The following is a 19,858-nucleotide window of genomic DNA, read 5'->3' as shown; positions in this document are numbered from 1 at the left end:
ACACCAGAGACTAGTGTTGTTTTTTTCTACACCTGGGTGCCCAATGATGTGCAACACGGATCCTAGTGTTGTTTTCCTACACCTGGGTGCCCAATGATGTGCATCACCAGAGACTAGTGTTGTTTTTCCTACACATGGGTGCCCAATAATGTGCAACACCAGAGTCTAGTGTTGTTTTTCCTACACATGGGTACCCAATAATGTGCAACACCAGAGACTAGTGTTGTTTTTCTAAACCTGGGTGCCCAATGATGTGCAACACTGGATCCTAGTGTTGCTTTTCCTACACCTGTAGTCTGGGTGTTTTTCTACACCTGGGTGCCCAATGATGTGCATCACCAGAGACTAGTGTTGTTTTTCCTACATCTGGGTGCACAATGATGTGCATCACCAGAGACTAGTGTTGTTTTTCCTACACCTAGGTGCACAATGATGTGCATCACCAGAGACTAGTGTTGTTTTTCCTACACATGGGTACCCAATAATGTGCAACACCAGAGACTAGTGTTGTTTTTCTACACCTGGGTGCCCAATGATGTGCAACACTGGATCCTAGTGTTGCTTTTCCTACACCTGGGTGCCCAATAATGTGCAACACCAGAGTCTGAGTGGTTTTTTTTTGACACCTGGGTGCCCAATAATGTGCATCACCAGAGACTAGTGTTGTTTTTCCTACACATGGGTGCCCAATGATACCAGATCCTAGTGTTGTTTTTCTTACACCTGGGTGCCCAATAATGTGCAACATCAGAGACTAGTGTTGTTTTTCCTACATCTGGGTGCCCAAATAATGTGCATTACCATAGACAATATTGGACGAGGCATAGTCGTGTCCAATATTTTCACACCCTTGGATTCATAACATAATTATGTTTTGATAAATCGAAGTGTGTGAAAATATTGGATCCAAAACATAATAATGATAAAATTGGATGCTTTACGACCAATATTTATTGGTCTCGCTATGAGTTTTAAAATATTGGACTCGTATTGAAACTCATACCTCGACCAATAAATATGGGGTCAATCGATCCAATTTTATATCAATATCAGTGGTTATAGTGTTGTTTCCTTACACCTGGGTGCCCAATAATGTGCAACATCAGAGACTAGTGTTGTCTTTTCTACACCTGGGTGCAATACTGTGCAACACCAGAGACTAGTGTTGTTTTTTCTACACCTGGGTGCCCGATGATGTGCAACACCGGATCCTAGTATTGTGTTTCCTACATATGTGTGCTCAATAATGTGCAACATCAGAGACTATAGTCTGTCCACTTAGAAGTACAAACCAAATCTGTGGCATCGGGGGTCGATGCTTTGCGTCACAGGAGAACGCGACGCGACGCGTAAAGAGCGTGGTGCGTTCAGCAAGTACAAATCGCGCAGCAGTTGGCGCGCCAAAGAAGCATTGCACTGAAATAATTATTCTCATAGTGTTGTTTTTTCTACACCTGGGTGCAATACTGTGCAACACGGATCCTAGTGTTGTTTTTCCTACACCTGGGTGCCCAATGATGTGCAACATCAGAGACTAGTGTTGTTTTTTCTACACCTGTGTGCCCAATGATGTGCAACACCGGATCCTAGTGTTGTTTTTCCTATACCTGGGTGCCCAATGATGTGCAACACCAGATCCTAGTGTTGTTTTTCCTACACCTGGGTGCCCAATAATGTGCAACATCAGAGACTAGTGTTGTTTTTCTACACCTGGGTGCAATACTGTGCAACACCAGAGACTAGTGTTGTTTTTTTCTACACCTGGGTGCCCAATGATGTGCAACACCGGATCCTAGTGTTGTTTTCCTACACCTGGGTGCCCAATGATGTGCATCACCAGAGACTAGTGTTGTTTTTCCTACACATGGGTGCCCAATAATGTGCAACACCAGAGTCTAGTGTTGTTTTTCCTACACATGGGTACCCAATAATGTGCAACACCAGAGACTAGTGTTGTTTTTCTAAACCTGGGTGCCCAATGATGTGCAACACTGGATCCTAGTGTTGCTTTTCCTACACCTGTAGTCTGAGTGTTTTTTCTACACCTGGGTGCCCAATGATGTGCATCACCAGAGACTAGTGTTGTTTTTCCTACATCTGGGTGCACAATGATGTGCATCACCAGAGACTAGTGTTGTTTTTCCTACACCTAGGTGCACAATGATGTGCATCACCAGAGACTAGTGTTGTTTTTCCTACACATGGGTACCCAATAATGTGCAACACCAGAGACTAGTGTTGTTTTTCTACACCTGGGTGCCCAATGATGTGCAACACTGGATCCTAGTGTTGCTTTTCCTACACCTGGGTGCCCAATAATGTGCAACACCAGAGTCTGAGTGGTTTTTTTGACACCTGGGTGCCCAATAATGTGCATCACCAGAGACTAGTGTTGTTTTTCCTACACATGGGTGCCCAATGATACCAGATCCTAGTGTTGTTTTTCTTACACCTGGGTGCCCAATAATGTGCAACATCAGAGACTAGTGTTGTTTTTCCTACATCTGGGTGCCCAAATAATGTGCATTACCATAGACAATATTGGACGAGGCATAGTCGTGTCCAATATTTTCACACCTTGGATTCATAACATAATTATGTTTTGATAAATCGAGTGTGTGAAAATATTGGATCCAAAACATAATAATGATAAAATTGGATGCTTTACGACTAATATTTATTGGTCTCGCTATGAGTTTTAAAATATTGGACTCGTATTGAAACTCATACCTCGACCAATAAATATGGGGTCAATCGATCCAATTTTATATCAATATCAGTGGTTATAGTGTTGTTTCCTTACACCTGGGTGCCCAATAATGTGCAACATCAGAGACTAGTGTTGTCTTTTCTACACCTGGGTGCAATACTGTGCAACACCAGAGACTAGTGTTGTTTTTTCTACACCTGGGTGCCCGATGATGTGCAACACCGGATCCTAGTGTTGTTTTTCCTACACATGGGTGCTCAATAATGTGCAACATCAGAGACTATAGTCTGTCCACTTAGAAGTACAAACCAAATCTGTGGCATCGGGGGTCGATGCTTTGCGTCACAGGCGAACGCGACGCGACGCGTAAAGAGCGTGGTGCGTTCAGCAAGTACAAATCGCGCAGCAGTTGGCGCGCCAAAGAAGCATTGCACTGAAATAATTATTCTCATACCTCTAGTTTCCGAGGTCTATTTACTTTGTACTTCTATGTGGTCAGACTGTAGTGTTGTTTTTTCTACACCTGGGTGCAATACTGTGCAACACCAGAGACTAGTGGTTTTTTTTCTATACCTGGGTGCCCAATAATGTGCAACACTGGAACCTAGTGTTGTTTTTCCTACACCTGGGTGCCCAATGATGTGCAACACCAGAGACTAGTGTTGTTTTTCCTACACCTGGGTGCCCGATGATGTGCAATACCGGATCCTAGTGTTGTTTTTCATACACATGGGTGCCCAATGATGTGCATCACCAGAGTCTAATAATGTGCAACACCAGAGACTAGTGTTGTTTTTCCTACACCTGGGTGCCCAATAATGTGCAACACCGGATCCTAGTGTTGTTTTTCCTACACATGGGTGCCCAATGATGCATGCAACACCAGAGACTTGTGTTGTTTTTCCTACAACTGTGTGCCCAATGATGTACAACACTAGAGATTAGTGTTGTTTTTTCTACACCTAGGTGCCCAATAATGTGCAACACCAGAGTCTGAGTGGTTTTTTTTCTACACCTGGGTGCCCAATGATGTGCAACACCAGAGACTAGTGTTGTTTTTCCTACACAAGGGTGCCCAATGATGTGCAACACCAGATTCTAGTGTTGTTTTTCCTACACATGGGTACCCAATAATGTGCAACATCAGAGACTAGTGTTTTTTTTTACACTTGGGTGCCCAATAATGTGCAACATCAGAGACTAGTGTTGTTTTTTGTACACCTGGGTGCAATACTGTGCAACACCAGAGACTAGTGTTGTTTTTTCAACACCTGGGTGCCCAATGATGTGCAACACCGGATATGGATCCTAGTGTTGTTTTTCCTACACCTGGGTACCCAAAGAGACTAGTGTTGTTTTTCCTACACATGGGTGCCCAATGATGTGCAACACCAGATCCTAGTGTTGTATTTCCGACACCTGGGTGCCCAATAATGTGCAACACCAGAGTCTAATAATGTGCAACACCAGAGACTAGTGTTGTTTTTCCTACACCTGGGTGCACAATGATGTGCATCACCAGATACTAGTGTTGTTTTTCCTACACATGGGTGCCCAATAATGTGCAACACCAGAGACTAGTGTTGTTTTTCTACACCTGGGTGCCCAATGATGTTCAACACTGGATCCTAGTGTTGTTTTTCCTACCCCTGGGTGCCCAATAATGTGCAACACCAGAGTCTGAGTGGTTTTTTTCGACACCTGGGTGCCCAATAATGTGCATCACAGAGACTAGTGTTGTTTTTCCGACACATGGGTGTCCAATGATACCAGATCCTAGTAATGTTTTTCTTACGTGTACCTGGGTGCCCAATAATGTGCAACATCAGAGACTAGTGTTGTTTTTCCTACATCTGGGTGCCCAAATAATGTCCATTTCCATAGACAATATTGGACGAAACATAGTCGAGTCCAATATTTCCACACCCTTGGATTCATAACATAATTATGTTTTGATAAATCCAAGTGTGTGAAAATATTGGATCCAAAACATAATAATGATAAAATTGGATGCTTTACGACCAATATTTATTGGTCTCGCTATGAGTTTTAAAATATTGGACTCGTATTGAAACTCATACCTCGACCAATAAATATGGGGTCAACCGATCCAATTTTATATCAATATCAGTGGTTATAGTGTTGTTTCCTTACATCTGGGTGCCCAATAATGTGCAACATCAGAGACTAGTGTTGTTTTTTCTGGGTGCAATAACACCAGAGACTAGTGTTGTTTTTTCTACACCTGGGTGCCCGATGATGTGCAACACCGGATCCTAGTGTTGTTTTTTCTACACCTGGGTGCAATACTGTGCAACACCAGAGACTAGTGTTTTTTTCTATACCTGGGTGCCCAATAATGTGCAACACTGGAACCTAGTGTTGTTTTTCCTACACCTGGGTGCCCAATAATGTGCATCACAAGAGACTAGTGTTGGTTTTCCTACACCTGGGTGGCGTGGGTGCCCAATGATGTGCAACACCAGAGACTAGTGTTGTTTTTCCTACACCTGTGTGCCCGATGATGTGCAACACCGGATCCTAGTGTTTGTTTTTCCTACACATGGGTGCCCAATGATGTGCATCACCAGAATCTAATAATGTGCAACACCACAGACTTGTGTTGTTTTTCCTACACCTGGGTGCCCAATAATGTGCAACACCAGAGACTAGTGTTGTTTTTCTACACCTGAGTGCCCAATGATGTGCAACACTGGATCCTAGTGTTGTTTTTCCTACACCTGGGTGCCCCATAATGTGCAACACCAGAGTCTGAGTGGTGTTTTTTTTTTCTACACCTGGGTGCCCAATAATGTGCATCACCAGAGACTAGTGTTGTTTTCCTACACATGGGTGCCCAATGATGTGCAATACCAGATCCTAGTGTTGTTTTTCCTACACCTGGGTACCCAATAATGTGCAACATCAGAGACTAGTGTTGTTTTTCTTACACCTGGTGCCCAACAATGTGCAACATCAGAGACTAGTGTTGTTTTTCTTACACCTGGTGCCCAATAATGTGCAACATCAGAGACTAGTGTTGTTGTTTTCTACATCTGGGTGCCCAATGATGTGCAACACTGGATCCTAGTGTTGTTTTTCCTACACCTGGGTGCCCCATAATGTGCAACACCAGAGTCTGAGTGGTTTTTTACACCTGGGTGCCCAATAATGTGCATCACCAGAAACTAGTGTTGTTTTTCCTACACCTGGGTGCCCAGTGATGTGCAACACCAGATTCTAGTGTTGTTTTTCCTACACCAGGGTGCCCAATGATGTGCAACATCAGAGACTTGTGTTGTTTTTCGTACACCTGGGTGTCCAACACCATAGTCTGAGTGGTTTTTTTCTACACCTGGGTGCCCAATAATTTATTTGTCTCGTTATGAGTTTTAAAATATTGGACTCGTATTGAAACTCATACCTCGACCAATAAATATGGGGTCAATCGATCCAATTTTATATCAATATCAGTGGTTATAGTGTTGTTTCCTTACATCTGGGTGCCCAATAATGTGCAACATCAGAGACTAGTGTTGTTTTTTCTGGGTGCAATACTGTGCAACACCAGAGACTAGTGTTGTTTTTTCTACACCTGGGTGCCCAATGATTTGCAACACCGGATCCTAGTGTTGTTTTTCCTACACATGGGTGCCCAATAATGTGCAACATCAGAGACTAGTGTTGTTTTTTCTACACCTGGGTGCAATACTGTGCAACACCAGAGACTAGTGTTTTTTCTATACCTGGGTGCCCAATAATGTGCAACACTGGAACCTAGTGTTGTTTTTCCTACACCTAGGTGCCCAATGATGTGCATCACAAGAGACTAGTGTTGGTTTTCCTACACCTGGGTGGCGTGGGTGCCCAATGATGTGCAACACCAGAGACTAGTGTTGTTTTTCCTACACCTGGGTGCCCGATGATGTGCAACACCGGATCCTAGTGTTGTTTTTCCTACACATGGGTGCCCAATGATGTGCATCACCAGAGTCTAATAATGTGCAACACCACATACTTGTGTTGTTTTTCCTACACCTGGGTGCCCAATAATGTGCAACACCAGAGACTAGTGTTGTTTTTCTACACCTGGGTGCCCAATGATGTGCAACACTGGATCCTAGTGTTGTTTTTCCTACACCTGGGTGCCCCATAATGTGCAACACCAGAGTCTGAGTGGGTTTTTTTCTACACCTGGGTGCCCAATAATGTGCATCACCAGAGACTAGTGTTGTTTTTCCTACACATGGGTGCCCAATGATGTGCAATACCAGATCCTAGTGTTGTTTTTCCTACACATGGGTACCCAATAATGTGCAACATCAGAGACTAGTGTTGTTTTTCTTACACCTGGTGCCCAATAGTGTGCAACATCAGAGACTAGTGTTGTTGTTTTCTACATCTGGGTGCCCAATGATGTGCAACACTGGGTCCTAGTGTTGTTTTTCCTACACCTGGGTGCCCCATAATGTGCAATACCAGAGTCTGAGTGGTTTTTTTTCTACACCTGGGTGCCCAATAATGTGCATCACCAGAGACTAGTGTTGTTTTTCCTACACCTGGGTGCCCAGTGATGTGCAACACCAGATTCTAGTGTTGTTTTTCCTACACCAGGGTGCCCAATGATGTGCAACATCAGAGATTAGTGTTGTTTTTCGTACACCTGGGTGTCCAACACCATAGTCTGAGTGGTTTTTTTCTACACCTGGGTGCCCAATAATTTATTGGTCTCGCTATGAGTTTTAAAATATTGGACTCGTATTGAAACTCATACCTCGACCAATAAATATGGGGTCAATCGATCCAATTTTATATCAATATCAGTGGTTATAGTGTTGTTTCCTTACATCTGGGTGCCCAATAATGTGCAACATCAGAGACTAGTGTTGTTTTTTCTGGGTGCAATACTGTGCAACACCAGAGACTAGTGTTGTTTTTTCTACACCTGGGTGCCCGATGATTTGCAACACCGGATCCTAGTGTTGTTTTTCCTACACATGGGTGCCCAATAATGTGCAACATCAGAGACTAGTGTTGTTTTTTCTACACCTGGGTGCAATACTGTGCAACACCAGAGACTAGTGGTTTTTTTTCTATACCTGGGTGCCCAATAATGTGCAACACTGGAACCTAGTGTTGTTTTTCCTACACCTAGGTGCCCAATGATGTGCATCACAAGAGACTAGTGTTGGTTTTCCTACACCTGGGTGGCGTGGGTGCCCAATGATGTGCAACACCAGAGACTAGTGTTGTTTTTCCTACACCTGGGTGCCCGATGATGTGCAACACCGGATCCTAGTGTTGTTTTTCCTACACATGGGTGCCCAATGATGTGCATCACCAGAGTCTAATAATGTGCAACACCAGAGACTTGTGTTGTTTTCCTACACCTGGGTGCCCAATAATGTGCAACACCAGAGACTAGTGTTGTTTTTCTACACCTGGGTGCCCAATGATGTGCAACACTGGATCCTAGTGTTGTTTTTCCTACACCTGGGTGCCCCATAATGTGCAACACCAGAGTCTGAGTGGGTTTTTTCTACACCTGGGTGCCCAATAATGTGCATCACCAGAGACTAGTGTTGTTTTTCCTACACATGGGTGCCCAATGATGTGCAATACCAGATCCTAGTGTTGTTTTTCCTACACATGGGTACCCAATAATGTGCAACATCGGAGACTAGTGTTGTTTTTCTTACACCTGGTGCCCAATAATGTGCAACATCAGAGACTAGTGTTGTTTTCTACATCTGGGTGCCCAATGATGTGCAACACTGGATCCTAGTGTTGTTTTTCCTACACCTGGGTGCCCCATAATGTGCAACACCAGAGTCTGAGTGTTTTTTTTCTACACCTGGGTGCCCAATAATGTGCATCACCAGAGACTAGTGTTGTTTTTCCTACACCTGGGTGCCCAATGATGTGCAACACCAGATCCTAGTGTTGTTTTTTCCTACACCAGGGTGCCCAATGATGTGCAACATCAGAGACTAGTGTTGTTTTTCGTACACCTGGGTGTCCAATAATGTGCAACATCAGAGACTAGTGTTGTTGTTTTCTACATCTGGGTGCAATAATGTGCAACACCAGATCCTAGTGTTGTTTTTCTTACACCTGGGTGCCCAATAATAGGCAACATCAGAGACTAGTGTTGTTTTTCCTACGCCTGGGTGCCCAAATAATGTGCATTACCATAGATAATGATAATATTGGACGAGACATAGTCGAGTCCAATATTTTCACACCCTTGGATTCATTATTTATGTTTTGATGAATCCAAGTGTGTGAAAATATTGGATCCAAAACATAATAATGATAAAATTGGATGCTTTACGACCAATATTTTATTGGTTTTGCTATGAGTTTTAAAATATTGGACCAATAAATATGGGGTCAATCGATCCAAGTTTATATCAATATCAGTGGTTATAGTGTTGTTTTCCTTACACCTGGCTTCAACACCAGAGACTTGTGCTGTTTTCCCGACACCCGATGGATTCGCAATAATATGCAATATCAAAGACTAGTGTTGTGTTTCTGATACACCGGGGTATACAATGATGTACAACATCAGACACTAGTGTTGGTTTTTCCTGGGTATCCAATAATGTGCAACACCAGAGTCTAGTGTTGTTTTTCCTAAACCTGGGTGTACAATAATGTTCAACATCAGAGACTAGTGTTGCTTTCCCTCCACCTGGATGCCTAATAATGTGTAACATCAGAGACTAGTGTTGTTTTTCCTACACCTGGGTGCCCAATGATGTGCAACACCAGAGACTAATGTTTTTTATACATCTATAGGTGCCCAATGATGTGCAACATCAGAGACTAGTGTTGTTTTTCCTACACCTGGGTGCCCAATGATGTGCATCACCAGAGACTAGTGTTGTTTTTCCTACACCTGGGTGCCCAATGATGTGCAACACTGGATCCTAGTGTTGTTTTTCCTACACCTGGGTGCCCAATAATGTGCAACACCAGAGTCTGAGTGGTTTTTTTTCCTACACCTGGGTGCCCAATGATGTGCATCACTAGAGACTAGTGTTGTTTTTCCTACACCTGGGTGCCCAATGATGTGCAACACCAGAGACTAATGTTTTTATACATCTATAGGTGCCTAATAATGTGTAACATCAGAGACTAGTGTTGTTTTTCCTACACCTGGGTGCCTAATAATGTGCAACACCAGAGACTAGTGTTATTTTTCTTACACCTGGGTGCCTAATAATGTGCAACACCAGAGACTAGTGTTGTTTTTCTTACACCTGGGTGTCAAATAATGTGCAACATGAGATACTATAGTGTTGTTTTCCCTACACCTGGGTACCAGAGTCTAGCTATGCTAATCATTCGCACTTGTAAGATTAGTAAATTGTTTGAAAAGAGCGGTATTGTATTCAATCTATGATTGCAGACATACACAGGTGATGAGTGCAACCTGCTTATAGTGCAGGGCGATATATACAAAATTGTATTAATCTATTGCTATGGTAGTTAATCCTGTTACATCATCAGTTCTCGGCGAATTGTTACTTACTTGGAATATTTAGAGTCAGTACAGACGTCAATGTAGGGCATCCTTTTTTGATCCGTACGGTCGGAATCATGATAACTTGGGGTGAATGCATATTTGTTGCGGATATGGATGTAAGATCAATGGTTGCCAAGTAATTGATTGATTCGCCTGGACTGGCCCAACAACAATAGGTAGATCTGTCAATGTAAAATTAAAGCAATGCGTTTTTATACCATCATGGTTACACATGGTACCGTGAATAATACAATACATAAATCAAAGATTTCTATCGATTTTTTTTTTCAAATCGCGATAAATTTCAGTCAGAATAAAATGTGTGTTGCTAATCTTCGAGTATCGAGTTTCGAGTTCGAGTATCGAGTTTCGAGTTGCAATTTTTATCGAGTATCGAGTATCGAGTTGCAATTTTCGAGTATCGAGTTGAAATTTTCGAGTATCGAGTTGAAATTTTCGAGTATCGAGTTGAAATTTTCGAGTATCGAGTTGAAATTTTCGAGTATCGAGTTGAAATTTTCGAGTATCGAGTTGCAATTGTCGAGTATCGAGTTGAAATCTTCGAGTATCGAGTTGCAATTTTCGAGTATCGAGTTGCAATTTTCGAGTATCGAGTTGAAATTTTCGAGTATCGAGTTGAAATTTTCGAGTTTTAAATGTTCGAGTTTCATTCATACCTCATAATGTAAGGTAAACTAAATTTACTTCAGATCATTAGATTAACCATATAGTCCAACGAAGGGGTGGTATCGTGGTATCCAGCCCGGGATCCAACACCCAACAGATAAGTTTACCGTAACCCAAAACGCTTTTATTTAAGCTTTAGCACACATTTCTTTTGTGCATGCGCATGTGCGAAAAATGTATCATTTGTAACAAGAAAGTTTAACTCGAACTTCGTTCATTTGAGCGCATTTCGAGTTACAAACTCGAAAACCTGCAAAATGAGCGTTCTTCGAGTTAAAAATTCGAAAACCTGCAAAATGATTAATATTCGAGTCTCGTCCATATTTACTATATATGAAAGGCAAAATACTTCAGATCAATCTAGATTAACATTTGGCCTAATAATATGTGTTTACCACTTTGATTAAGGGCCGCATGTGCGACAAATGCATCATTTACAACAGAAACGTTTAACTCGAACTTCGTTCATTTGAGCGCATTTCGAGTAACAAACTCGAAAACCTGCAAAATGAGCGTACTTCGAGTTCAAAACTCCAAAACCTACAAAATAACCAATATTCGAGTGAAATCCATATTTACTATAATGAAAGGCAAAATACTTCAGATCAATCTAGATCAACCTTTGGCCTAATAAAATGTGTTTACCACTTTGATTAAGGGTCGCATGTCCGACAATTGCATCATTTGCGAACAGAAAAGTTTAACTCGAACTTCGTTCATTTCAGCGCATTTCGAGTAACAAACTCGAAAACCTGCAAAAGAGCGTAGTTCGAGTTAGAAACTCGAAAACCTACAAAATGATCAATATTCGAGTGAAATCCATATTTACTATATATGAAAGGCAAAATACTTCAGATCAATCTAGATTAACCTTTGGCCTAATAATATGTGTTTACCACTTTGATTAAGGGCCGCATGTGCGACAAATGCATCATTTGCAACAGAAAAGTTTAACTCGAACTTCGTTCATTTGAGCGCATTTCGAGTAACAAACTCGAAAACCTGCAAAAGAGCGTAGATCGAGTTAAAAACTCGAAAACCTACAAAATGATCAATATTCGAGTGAAATCCATATTTACTATATATGAAAGGCAAAATACTTCAGATCAATTTAGATTAACCTTTGGCCTAAATAATATGTGTTTACCACTTTGATTAAGGGCCGCATGTGCGACAAATGCATCATTTGCAACAGAAACGTTTAACTCGAACTTCGTTCATTTGAGCGCATTTCGAGTAACAAACTCGAAAACCTGCACAATGGGCTATTCCAGAAATTAACGGCACCTACCCTAAAGAAGACATGGGATTCCCAATAAGTTTGCGTTTTCCCATGTCTTCTTTAGGGGTAAAAAGCCGTCCTCAGCAATTGCTAGCACCAACATGCGAGGGGGTATACACCCCCAACCCCACACACACATTTGAACATGAGAGTCCGTGATCATTATTTTAGAATCCAATTAAATATTCATAGCTGATTGATCATTGATTATCGGTTATCGACTATCGATTAACACCATCTCAAACGCTGCTTACCAGCGTGCTAAGGTAAGACTGTGATGAAATCCGTAGGCATGATACTCTATGCACTACTGCTGGCTATGATCTGACCTCATTGTTTACGAGGTCAGATCTTAAAAAAGATTAAGATTTTCCCATGTCTTCTTTAGGGGGTGGGCCAAAAATATCTGGATGCGCCCAATGAGCGTACTTCGAGTTAAAAACTCAAAAACCTGCAAAATATCCAATATTCGAGAGAAATCCATATTTACTGTATATGAAAGGCAAAATACTTCGCAAGTGTGGGGTGCTTTATAACGAATTCCCGAGGGGGGGTGGTAACCACCCCCCCCCCCCTTGTTAAGATACGTAGTAAAAAAGGCTTGGTAGGACGAGGGTTAATAAGGGCCGCATGCCTAAAAATGTATCATTTGCAACAGGAAAGTTTAACTCGAATTTCGTTCATTTGAGCGCATTTCGAGTAACAAACTCGAAAACCTACGAAATAAGCGCTGATATGAGCCTACTCGAGTTTCAAACTGAAACATGCAAAATGATTAATATTCGAGTCTCATCCATATTTACTATATATGAAAGGCAACATAGGCCTACTTCAGATCAATTTAGATTAATTTGATTAAATATGCGCGACAAATGTACTATTCCGAAAACATATATAGGCCTACTTAGACACTAACAACACAACCATGATCATATCATCGTATTCTAAATTTAGTACTTGTATACAGTTCCTATATTTTGGAGTCATTTGTCGAATTTTTTTCTCGTCAAGCATTTTTATTTTGATATCGTCAAGCAGGCGGCTGCCGCAATCTTTTTACTTTTTTTCGACGACTGGGATTTAGACTACAGTACTTTGCGATCTGATCGTTGAAAACGTATAGTCTGGTGCGAAAATGGAAAAATCGTTCAGCTAGACGCAAATTCGCGTAAAGGCTGGCAACCACCTTTATTTTGTCCTTTTGGGTATAGAGATTCCGAATCTATTGTCTGCCAAAATGTTTCTTTCCCACATGACCTTGATATAAGGGGTAAAGTTTGTACACGGGTAAATAGGGTGAAAAATTAAAAGAGTCAAAATGTCAGTATGCAGCATATCAAATTACTTCGGGTACTCCAAGGTTTTCAGAAATGCATTTCTTTTCTCAATGCGACCTATGGTTCTCAAGATAGGGTCCTTTAAAGGTCAGAGGTCTTGTACAGGGGTCAGAAATTAAAGTTGCTCGGATTTTCTTCAAAATGGTCGCAAAATGTTCGTCTTGTCATTTGGTATAAGAAAAAGAATAGTTTGGGACACCTTGGATGCTTGACGAGAAAAAAATTCGACAAATGACTCCAAAATATAGGAACTGTACTAAATTTAGAATACGATGATATGATCATGGTTGTGTTGTTAGTGTCTAAGTAGGCCTATATTATGTTTTCGGAATAGTACATTTGTCGCGCATATTTAGGCAAATTAATCTAAATTGATCTGAAGTAGGCCTATGTTGCCTTTCATATATAGTAAATATGGATGAGACTCGAATATTAATCATTTTGCATGTTTCAGTTTGAAACTCGAGTAGGCTCATATCAGCGCTTATTTCGTAGGTTTTCGAGTTTGTTACTCGAAATGCGCTCAAATGAACGAAATTCGAGTTAAACTTTCCTGTTGCAAATGATACATTTTTAGGCATGCGGCCCTTATTAACCCTCGTCCTACCAAGCCTTTTTTACTACGTATCTTAACAAGGGGGGTGGTTACCACCCCCCCCTCGGGAATTCGTTATAAAGCACCCCACACTTACGAAGTATTTTGCCTTTCATATACAGTAAATATGGATTTCACTCGAATATTGGATATTTTGCAGGTTTTGAGTTTTTAACTCGAAGTACGCTCATTGTGCAGGTTTTCGAGTTTGTTACTCGAAATGCGCTCAAATGAACGAAGTTCGAGTTTAACTTTCCTGTTACAAATGATACACTTTTCGCACATGCGGCCCTTAATCAAAGTGGTAAACACATATTATTAGGCCAAATGTTAATCTAGATTGATCTGAAGTATTTTGCCTTTCATATACTGTATACAGTAAATATGGATTTCACTCGAATATTGATCATTTTGCAGGTTTTCGAGTTTTTAATTCGAAGTACGCTCATTTTGCAGGTTTTGTTTGTTACTCGAAATGCGTTCAAATGAACGAAGTTCGAGTTTAACTTTCCTGTTGCAAATGATACATATTTTCGCTAAAATGAACGAAGTTCGAGTTAAACGTTTCTGTTGCAAATGATGCGGCCCTTAATCAAAGTGGTAAACACATATTATTTAGGCCAAAGGTTAATCTAAATTGATCTGAAGTATTTTGCCTTTCATATATAGTAAATATGGATTTCACTCGAATATTGATCATTTTGTAGGTTTTCGAGTTTTTAACTCGATCTACGCTCTTTGCAGGTTTTCGAGTTTGTTACTCGAAATACGCTCAAATGAACGAAGTTCGAGTTAAACTTTCCTGTTGCAAATGATACATTAGTCGCACATGCGACCCTTAATTAAAGTGGTAAACACATATTATTAGGCCAAAGGTTAATCTAGATTGATCTGAAGTATTTTGCCTTTCATATACAGTAAATATGGATTTCACTCGAATATTGATCATTTTGTAGGTTTTCGAGTTTCTAACTCGAACTACGCTCATTTTGCAGGTTTTCGAGTTTGTTACTCGAAATGCGCTCAAATGAACGAAGTTCGAGTTAAACTTTTCTGTTGCAAATGATGCATTTGTCGCACATGCGGCCCTTAATCAAAGTGGTAGACACATATTATTAGGCCAAAGGTTAATCTAGATTGATCTGAAGTATTTTGCCTTTCATATATAGTAAATATGGATTTCACTCGAATATTGGTTATTTTGTAGGTTTTGGAGTTTTGAACTCGAAGTACGCTCATTTTGCAGGTTTTCGAGTTTGTTACTCGAAATGCGCTCAAATGAACAAAGTTCGTGTTAAACGTTTCTGTTGCAAATGATGCATTTGTCGCACATGCGGCCCTTAATCAAAGTGGTAAACACATATTATTAGGCCAAATGTTAATCTAGATTGATCTGAAGTATTTTGCCTTTCATATATAGTAAATATGGACGAGACTCGAATATTAATCATTTTGCAGGTTTTCGAATTTTTAACTCGAAGAACGCTCATTTTGCAGGTTTTCGAGTTTGTAACTCGAAATGCGCTCAAATGAACGAAGTTCGAGTTAAACTTTCCTGTTACAAATGATACATTTTTCGCACATGCGCATGCACAAAAGAAATGTGTGCTAAAGCTTAAATAAAAGCGTTTTGGGTTACGGTAAACTTATCTGTTGGGGTGTTGGATCCCGGGCTGGATACCACGATACCACCCCTTCGTTGGACTATATGGTTAATCTAATGATCTGAAGTAAATTTAGTTTACCTTACATTATGAGGTATGAATGAAACTCGAACATTTAAAATTTTGCAGATTCTCGAATTTAAAACTCGAAGTAGGCTCATGTTAAAGGTTTTCGAGTTTGAAACTCGACGTATGCCAAAATGAACGATTTTCGAGCTATATAAAAGTAGAGGGTGCTAAAACTAAATAAAAGCGTTTTAGGGTTACGTTAAAGTCATCCGTAAGGGGAGTTGGATACCAGGGTACCGTGCTCCCCCTGCGTTAGATTAGGGTTAATCTAATATGATGTGAAGTAGTTTGCTTTTCATTATAATAGGTATAAATGAAACTCTAAAATTAAACATTTTACAGATTTTCGAGTATAAAACTCGAAGTAGGCTCATTTTGCAGGTTTTCGAGTTTGAAACTTGAAGTATGCTAAAATGAACGATTTTCTAGTTTGAATTTTCTGATGCAGATTTTCCTTTTTTCTCGTTATCCACGAGCCCTTAATATAATGGTAACGTGTATATATCCCGGTATATATATAAGTTAACCCTAGTCTAATTTTAGTCATTCTGGTATCAATGTAGGCCTACTCGGGAGGGTAATACCCCCAAGGTTAATACCTATCCACTAGTAGGCCTACCCCTTTTTATGAACAACTAGTGTGCTTTTACCGGGGCTTTTATGAATTCCGTGGAGAACGTAATAACAAATTGGATAGAGAAGGGTTAAACATTTGTGCTTTCTCTTCATGTCGGAGAGGGGACATCCTATAGCCTACTTCAAAAGCAGATTGAAAATTAAAATTGCAACTCGATACTCGAAAATTGAACTCGATACTCGAAGATTTCAACTCGATACTCGAAAATTGCAACTCGATACTCGAAGATTTCTCGATACTCGATACTCGACAATTGCAACTCGATACTCGAAATTTTCGATACTCGATACTCGAAAATTTCAACTCGATACTCGAAAATTTCAACTCGATACTCGAAAATTTCAACTCGATACTCGAAAATTTCAACGATACGAAAATACGATACGAAAATTTCAACTCGATACTCGAAAATTTCAACTCGATACTCGAAAATTTCAACTCGATACTCGAAAATTTCAACTCGATACTCGAAAATTGCAACTCGATACTCGAAAATTGCAACTCGATACTCAACTCGATACTCGAAAATTTCAACTCGATACTCGAAAATTTCAACTCGATACTCGAAAATTTCAACTCGATACTCGAAAATTTCAACTCGATACTCGAAAATTTCAACTCAACTCGAAAATCAACTCGAAAATTTCAACTCGATACTCGAAAATTTCAACTCGATACTCGAAAATTTCAACTCGATACTCGAAAATTTCAACTCGATACTCGAAAATTTCAACTCGATACTCGAAAATTTCAACTCGATACTCGAAAATTTCAACTCGATACTCGAAAATTTCAACTCGATACTCGAAAATTTCAACTCGATACTCGAAAATTTCAACTCGATACTCGAAAATTTCAACTCGATACTCGAAAATTTCAACTCGATACTCGAAAATTTCAACTCGATACTCGACTCGAAAATTTCAACTCGATACTCGAAAATTTCAACTCGATACTCGAAAATTTCAACTCGAGACTCGAAAATTGCAACTCGATACTCGAAAATTGCAACTCGAAACTCGATACTCGAACTCGAAACTCGATACTCGAAGATTAGCAACACTCGAATAAAATGTGGATCACTTTTCAAATGAGTTCTACAGGTTGTACGATATTTTACGTCGGACAAACTTGAATGTGCGAACATAGTTTTTGAACCTGAACTAGGAAAGAAACCAAGTAACGTTTTTCTGTTATAGCCAATTGAGTGTTCATAAAATATTCTCTGGCGGGGGTGGTTTTAAAATATAGGGGTCAAAATAAATTTTGGTCCTAAAAAGGTTGGACCAAAAACAATTCACACCCAACATTGTACAGTATTTTTGTGGGGCCTGAGAGCACATGAGACATATCGAATTACATTCTGAAAACGAAGAATGTCCTTCTCATATCAAATAATTTTGATTTGATGAAATTTGCGATATAAAAAAAGCGCAGTGATTTATAGTGCGCTACGCACAGGCGCAACGCATAGACGTTGATCCACAAGCCTCAGCACACTTAACAGGTTGTCGCTGACCACTACGGCCCAACATCATTCCACAAACCATTAAACAACAATTCAGAGACTTTTGCGCACACCCTAGACATTCCACAAATAACCATCGCAACCAGGATCAGCTCCCCGAGTTTCGTAAGGGTTACAACGAGACAAATTAGCAGTGAGTTCCTTGTCCAGGGGAATTTCAAGCTAACTCAATTTTTCCACGTGAGCCTACTAGGCACCGCAAGGGTTCGAACCCGCAACCTCTCGCACCATAGTCGAACGCCTTATCGATTAATCGATTGAGCTAACTTGACTACGTACACTTTATATAATAGGAATCAGTAAAATCTTGACGTGACCCGGGGCATAAGTACGCGCCATGTGCCTGCCACCCGGCCTGTCAATAAACACCCCCTTTTTGAGGCAAACTCTAACTGGGAAGAAAAACCGACGATCATTTGAAAATTTTGACCTTTCGTATTGAAGATTCGTACTTAAAATTTTAGGTCTTTTGGGTAAAAATTTTTGATACGAAAACTCAAAATTTTCAAATGATCGTTACCCCGTTTATTGGGAAAAGGTCAAGGAGCAAAAATGAAATGTGCTCTGATTTTGATGAAAATAAACTCAAATTATTTGTCTTGTTCATGTATGTACATGATCCACCAGTGGAGCTTCTGCGACCCCTACGCAGAACTTCCGTTAGTGGATTAACTGCGCACGGTGGACGCAGGGAATTCACAGTCGGATTTTCGGCGCACGTGCGCTGAAACTCCCCTCTGTATATAGGCGCCGGTGGAGTATTTCTGCGCACGGTCGCAGGGAATCCACTGACGGATTTTCGGCGCACGTGCGCAGAAACTCCCTCCGTATATAGGCGCCGGTGAGTATTTCTGCGCACGGTCGCAGGGAATCCACTGACGGATTTTCGGCGCACGTGCGCTGAAACTCCCTTCCGTATATAGGCGCCGGTGGAGTATTTCTGCGCACGGTCGCAGGGAATCCACTGACGGATTTTCGGCTCACGTTTTTCTTGAATTCTTAATATGATTTAATATTTGCCTACCCTAGAATGTTTAATAAGTGATAAAACATATATAGGCCCTAAAATAATATTTTTACTTTCTACCATTTAATAATGTTAAATCATAACAATTCATGAGATGATTAAATCGTGCGCTGAAAATCCGTCAGTGGATTCTCTGCGACCGTGCGCAGAATTACTCCACCGGAGCTATATACGGAGGGGAGTTTCTGCGCACGTGCGCCGAAAGTCCGACTGTGGATTCCCTGCGACCATGCGCAGAAATACTCCATCGTTCTGACTCTAAAAATATATATTTTTTTAAACAAGGTTTTTAAAAATGAACTGACTCTAAACATATAGGCCCTAAATAATATTTCATACTTTCTACCATTTAATAATATTAAATCATAACAATTCATTTCATGAGATGATTAAAACGTGCGCCGAAAATCCGTCAGTGGATTCCCTGCGACCGTGCGCAGAATTACTCCACCTGAACTATATACGGAGGGGAGTTTCAGAGCATGTGCGCCGAAAATCCGTCAGTGGATTCCCTGCGCCCATGCGCAGAATTACTCCACCGGAACTATATACGGAGGGGATTTTCAGTTAACGTGCGCAGAAAATCCGTCAGTGGATTCCCTGCGACCGTGCGCAGAATTACTCCACCGGAGCTCTATCATACGGAAGGGAGTTTCTGCGCATGTTTTTTAAACATGAAACTTGATGCGCAGAACTGACTCTAAACATATAGGCCCTAAAATAATATTTTTACTTTCTACCATTTAATAATGTTTAATAGATTAAAGTTAATGATTAAAACGTGCGCC

General features: G+C 40.6%; 1 protein-coding gene across 1 annotated transcript in view; it reads right to left on the bottom strand.

The window, feature by feature from the left end:
* The window catches only part of LOC140159973 (uncharacterized), a 161,872-nt gene that overhangs the window by 102,157 nt on the left and 39,857 nt on the right, over positions 1 to 19,858 (bottom strand). Inside the window, exon 3 of the mRNA XM_072183240.1 lies at positions 10,251 to 10,426. Coding sequence (XP_072039341.1) covers positions 10,251 to 10,426 — 176 coding nt within the window. The remainder of the gene's footprint in view (positions 1 to 10,250; positions 10,427 to 19,858) is intronic.

Source organism: Amphiura filiformis, chromosome 9, assembly GCF_039555335.1.
Source record: "Amphiura filiformis chromosome 9, Afil_fr2py, whole genome shotgun sequence".
NCBI classification, from domain to species: domain Eukaryota; kingdom Metazoa; phylum Echinodermata; class Ophiuroidea; order Amphilepidida; family Amphiuridae; genus Amphiura; species Amphiura filiformis.
This window is presented reverse-complemented; position numbering and strand designations above follow the sequence as displayed.